This window comes from Melozone crissalis, unplaced genomic scaffold (genome assembly GCF_028551555.1).
Source record: "Melozone crissalis strain CALT ecotype California unplaced genomic scaffold, PUWL_Pcris_2 ptg000034l_1, whole genome shotgun sequence".
Lineage (NCBI taxonomy): Eukaryota > Metazoa > Chordata > Aves > Passeriformes > Passerellidae > Melozone > Melozone crissalis.
In genome coordinates, this window is record NW_026535812.1 from 23,379,934 (window position 1) to 23,385,933 (window position 6,000).

The window sequence follows — 6,000 nt, forward strand, 5'->3', positions numbered from 1 at the left end:
GATCCAAATATAGAACTGAGGCAAGGATGTTGTCAACAAGTGGCACTGCCTTGTCTTGTATCATCTGTCAGTCCTTGAAACATTGCAGTAATAAAAACAGTATTTCCATTATGTTCCCTGTGCAATATTATCCAATTCTGACAGAAAACCCTTTGAAATCCTGTGTACAAATGTGATATAATAGCTTATATTGCAGTAATTCTCTTCACTGAAATATTATTTTGCATTTTCTCTCTCCTTTTATGCCCAAAGGACAGCGCACAGCATTAATGCAGAGCTTTCCCCTTGTTCTGAGAGTCTGTCCTTTCTATTACTCCTTTCATTGAAATATTCTTAGGAAGAGAAGGTTGCTTTAACATGAGGTGATATAAGATGACAGGGAACAAGTAAGGAATTTTCATGTTCTCATTGTTACAAGTTCAAGTAGGGTTCAGATAGGCAAAGTAGAATTCTATCAGGTATAACCCAAAAAGAATAATCAAAGCAACTTATTTTCCAGAAATTATGATTTTTCAGCATCAAGTGATCAGGATTTGCCATGGATTTGCTTGGTAACCCCTTGCCTAATTCCTGACCCACTCCTAGCCCAAGCCTTGCCACCCAGTGAGGGATTTTAAAGCCTTTAAAGGCCAGCTCCAAATGTGTCCTGGATCTGAACCAGCCTCTTCCCATCACAGGCTGGGTAAGACAAGTTCCCTGAGGCAGCTAAATATATGAGAAATATATATCTTTACTGTTAGAAAATTCACTTTTTCCTCAAGCAATCATATCATATTTTTAAAAAAAACATATTATGGTTGTGGGGTAAGAAAATAATAAGGAAAAAATAAGGCTCTCCAGTAATACAAGAGTAACAGCCATGTATAAAATATGGCTTTGATACCTATAGACTAATTTGTGTGATTTTGGAAGATTTCTCAAGGTATTCTCCTTGAGTTTCAATTAGAAAACTAAAGACACAATCAGAACCTGGATTTTTGTGTCCAGGACCAGTGGACCTGGGCTCTCAGTTCCAAGCAGACACAATTCCTACAGGATTTACCCCAATTTCAAAGTCCCTGAGCCCACCCTGCCCAGCCCAGGACAAACTGGGGCACTCAGCATTTCCCTTTCCAGCCTGAAACCAGAATGGTTTCTGCTGCTGCAGCTGGGAGAATCACACTGGAGGGACAGTAAACAGTAAGTGACTTTTAAGTGGCTTTTAGAGCAATCATCTGTTAATTATAAAAGGATCTGTGTTAGACTTTAGCTCCTCAACACAACCTTTAATGCATCCAAAGCCCTTCCTATTTATATGAGCCCGTTTCCTCTTGATTGTAGAACGCTGCAGGCAGCCAAACTTTCCATTTACTCCTCCATTACTATTTTAGTGTGCCTAGTACATATTTTTCTATTTTATTTGATATTACTGGATCATGTATCATCTATGAAGAAATCAAGCTTGGCCATATGAATACATTACTTTTTAAAACCACCATAAAAAGATTTTTTTAATGTGGAGGCAGAGAAATGTTGAACCTCTTGACCAATGAGCAACAAAAATTATTGTATTTTATGTGATCCTCCAACCTATATCTGGATTTTACAGAGATAGATACTCAGGGTGGTAAGAATATTAAAAAATTGACTAAATATAAAATTCACCATCAGAATTAAATTAAATTTCCACAGAGCAGGATACATGAAGAAATGTGAATTAATCACAGGTAACCTCACCAATACTATCACACCTCCCAACAAAGACTTTACGCATTGCACCTATGAGTAAAAATTTTCTGTGCCTAAACCATCTGATTTCTTTCCATTTCATTCCATGTCAAGGAAGATAACAGCCCTTGGAATAACTCATCTCCCAGAGAGCTCTGCTGACTTCTGGAAGAAGTAAAAAAATAAAAGAAAGGATTTTGTAGTCCTTAAAAACACATGTGAAAATGAATATACTGCTGTGTCTAACAAAGCTTTGATATCCAGAGAGTGTGATTGAAGAATATTCAATATAGATATTATTTGTGATGTTTGTGGAGACACTCTCACCATGAGAATCTACAGCATAAACCTGTGGCAATTATCATACTACTGAACCCAGAAACGAAGGTTTGCAGAAACCTGCAATCATGAAACCTGCAATCCTGAGGTGTTGAGGACAGAAAAATTAATTCTAACTTGTCATCCCTTATTAATTAACAGCTATGTGGCCTTTATCCCAATCCTAAATGTGGTTTTGTCTGTTAACATGAAGATTAGCACTTTATTGGCACATCCACCAGTTCAAAGGATGGGATGGGTAAAAATCTAACTTTGCAGTAACACCATTAAAGTAAGGGAGGGATGGAATGAGAGGAAATTCCAGATGAAGAATCAAAAATCTCCTTCTTAAAATTTTGATCTGTTAGACTGGAACCTTTTAGAGAACTGATTCATTGCCTGCAGAATCTCCCCTTTTCTCCTGCCCAGCCTCACTGCGCTTTGCACAGGAATGAAGGTGAAGTTTGGGATTGCCCCAGGCGCTTCTAGAAAATTCAGTTTTCACTGTTAGCTGGCTCTGCAGGCCCCCAGTGCTCTGAGCGGTAATTATTGGTCAGCTTGGACTCTCTAATCTTTTCCTTTTTTGCCTCCCAGCTGTCAGCCCATCTAAGTCATGGGTGGTTGCCTCCCAGAGATTGATGATGTTGGCGATAATGGGATGCATTGACTTGTGACTTCAATTTGGATCCTATCACTGGGGGGAAGAAAAGCAAACAAATGGGAATCCAAGTTCTTATTTCAGTGGTTTCCATCCCCCTTTTGTCTTTTAGATCCATAATGGTTGCTCCTCTGAATTTTTTGATGTCTTCTTTCTCTAGCTGGCTCACTTGTTCACCATAATCTTTAAAAAGGACTGAAAAGCCCCATAATTTATACTCCAGATCGGTGACTTTTAATTCAAGATGTGTCTATGGCAGAGATATTTCGCTGTCTTTGGGCAGACTTGAAACACCTCTGCACCTGAATAATTAAAGAAGAGAGGGTTTTGAGTTTCCTTTTTAATTCTTAAGTGGAGGTTTTACCTGAATAAATAAAACTGAACACCCAAAATCAAGAAGAAAATGAGAAACACAGTTCAGGCAGTTTTCTCCAAATAATACTGCTACTGCTTCATACACTAAATTACCAATCCATTTGACTTAATGTGAAAAATTTGGCTTTGCCTGAGACCCTGACTACATCCTTAAATTAAATATGTGTAAAGGAGAGTTCTTAAGAGTCAGGGAAGCAGAATGTTGTGCATGTTCTGTCCCCATGTCTCTGAGTTCTGTCTACGTAGTTAGCAATGAAAATGAGATTTTATTGTTACCAGCACTTCCAAATCATCTCTGTGTTAATGGCAGTTGTGGCCTGCAGAAAGAAAATTTTAAAGTATGTGAACTTTCCTTTGATCTCTGTTATAACTAAGCTTATTTACAGCTTGGAGCTGAGGGAGAAGAATGTGGTTAATTTATTGACATTTTTCCCCATATTTGTTCTTCACACTTTTCTTTTTGACTGCATTTAAAAGTACAGGACTTCCCGGAGAAAAAAAATACCCTGGTTTTATTTCTGGTCTCACTGGAACCAAGAAGTAAATCTCATTTCAAAGTCTCATTAAATTGCCATCTGGATTTCCAGACCAAAAAGGTTTGGAAACGTTGAGCTAAACTGCAGATAAGCGACCAAATTGCTGGATGCTTCTCCAAGCTAAATCTCGGAATCAGTGAACTCTCTCCCCCGAATATTCTCTCTAGTGATGTGTAAAACACTGAAATATTTCATTTTCACATCACCAGTTACCCTTGCAGCGCTGGCAGGTCGTAAAAAAGGGGGAAGGGGTGTATTTATGGAGGGAAGAAGAACAGCAGAAGAACATAAAAGCCAGAGGAGCATAAAGAACCCACGGAGCTGCTACCTCAGGAACACCATCCCCAAGTTTTTCTGGAAGGGAGCCATGCCAGTGAGGGACACCACCAGAGCTGGGTCCAGAATGAACAGAGCAGTCACAGATCATCAATGGTTTCTGAGCTTTATCCTGAGCTCTACAGCTGGTACAAAATGATGAGCAGCAGTGACTGAGACAGCCTGCAGGTTTTATCCACATTTTGGTGCTGTCTGGGATGTTCCTCTCATGGTGTTAATCACCCTTTGGGGTTTCAGGAGGGGATCTCTGTCCATAAAATACTCTGGGAACCCTGTGAAATGCTGTATTTTTATGACTTGTCTCATCCTCACCCTCTGCTCCCATGCTTATAACAAATTTGGTAATAAACATTTCCTTGGGACTCAGGATTACTTGGAAAGTGCTTTAAAGGTGGAGATGAAAAAGAATAGAGAAGTTGGTTTCATGTTGACATAGTGCACATTTGACAGTGTTCTTCTCCAAACCTGTGCCCTTTATGCTTTAAATTTGGGGATTTCTTCCATGGGAGTCAAGATCTGGACATCCATTGAAATCCATTAAAACGATGGAAATCCTATTCTTGCTTTAAACAAAGCTGTGATTTCACCTTGTCTTTACAAGCATCTCTCTCATTTTGCATTATCTATTCTTCAGGGTGTATGGGTTTGAATGCAGGGCATATTTAACCAAAAGAATATTTTGAGGATGAAAAAAAGAAAAACAAAGCGACTTTAAAATGATGATTTTGATGGACAGAAGAATTATCCAAAATGTATTTTAAAGATATACATATTTTAAAAAATCCAAAGTATATTTATTACACTGCCAGAATAATATCTTTGCACTCCTTCCTTTCTGAAGGAAATAATATCTTTGCACTCCTTCCTTTTTGTAAAGAAAAATACTAATCACTGAATTTTCAGTCATTCCAGGTTTAAGGAAAGAAGCAAAAGACCATCCCATAATGTATTTGGAGCAGATGACATTGATAATCAAAATTATTTTTCAATTAGCATACAAAGAGATTCAAATTTAGATTAATGTAACCCATTTCATGTTTTACAGGAAATATTGATGAAGCAGAACGAGAATGGAAAGCAGGATTCCATCGCTGGAACAATTACATGTCAGACTGGAAAAATCAATTTAATGATTACACCAGCAAGAAGGAGCTGTGCAGTCTCTAATTAATATGTTTACTCTTTCCAGTGTGTCCCTAGAACTGTTCATCAGGCAAATATCCAGGTAGATTCCCAACCTGTCGAGCATTAAATATATTATGCAGATTAAAAGGAAATATGACAGCTACAACTCTGATTTCAGATCTTTCATTTATATTTTACCTCCTCTCTCAATATAAAAATATAAGGCACCCACACCCTTTGAAGCCTCCCTGGGTTAAGTAGGACTGCAGAGATTAAAGGCTGGAGATTAATGATGTACATATTCTAATAAACACTGGCTGCTTAAACTCACCCTTCAAAGAAACAATGCAATCTGTTAGGGGAAAATGGATTTTATTTAAAACAGAAATAGCAGTTTTACAGCATTGCCATGCAGAGCACAATCAGATTTAATCTTTAACTGCAATGCCACCTCACTCAAGCCTTGTTTCAGACATAATTTCATCAACATAAACATAAAGACGCAATAATTCTGCTGGACGCACCAGGCAATATTTGCTTGTTACACCAAAAAGTTTTAAGACTGCCATAAAAGGGAGAATCAGAGCTTCTTTCTGGCCAAATATGTGGACAAAGCCATGGCAGGAGAGGATTTGTATTGAAAATCTAAATCAAGTGCTACAGTGAAATAAGCTGGAAAAGCCAACGCCTTCCCCATAATTCCCATTTTTTAAGGAGTAAAGAATTATGGACTCACAAATAATGAATTCACATATTTCCAGCTCAGGCACCCTGGGAAAAGTCCTTCCTATGGAGGCACCTCCAATTATGATTTTTTTTTTTGACCACTCAGTTGCCTCCTGGTTGAGGGACACCCCACATTTACTGAAACACCTGGGACAGGTTTTTATACCTGCACAAGAACCTCATTCTCTGTGTCAGCAGATTCCCAGCCCCAAAATCTGC

At 38.3% G+C, this 6,000-nt stretch overlaps 1 protein-coding gene across 2 annotated transcripts in view; it reads left to right on the plus strand.

Annotated features, from left to right (window-relative positions):
- BCHE (butyrylcholinesterase) overlaps nucleotides 1-5,784 on the plus strand; it is a 28,020-nt gene extending 22,236 nt beyond the window's left edge. For both annotated transcript variants that reach the window (XM_054282743.1, XM_054282744.1), the window contains exon 4: nucleotides 4,976-5,784. In XM_054282743.1, coding sequence (XP_054138718.1) covers nucleotides 4,976-5,097 — 122 coding nt within the window. In that variant the 3' untranslated portion in view covers nucleotides 5,098-5,784. The remainder of the gene's footprint in view (nucleotides 1-4,975) is intronic.
- Nucleotides 5,785-6,000: the final 216 nt, after the last annotated feature.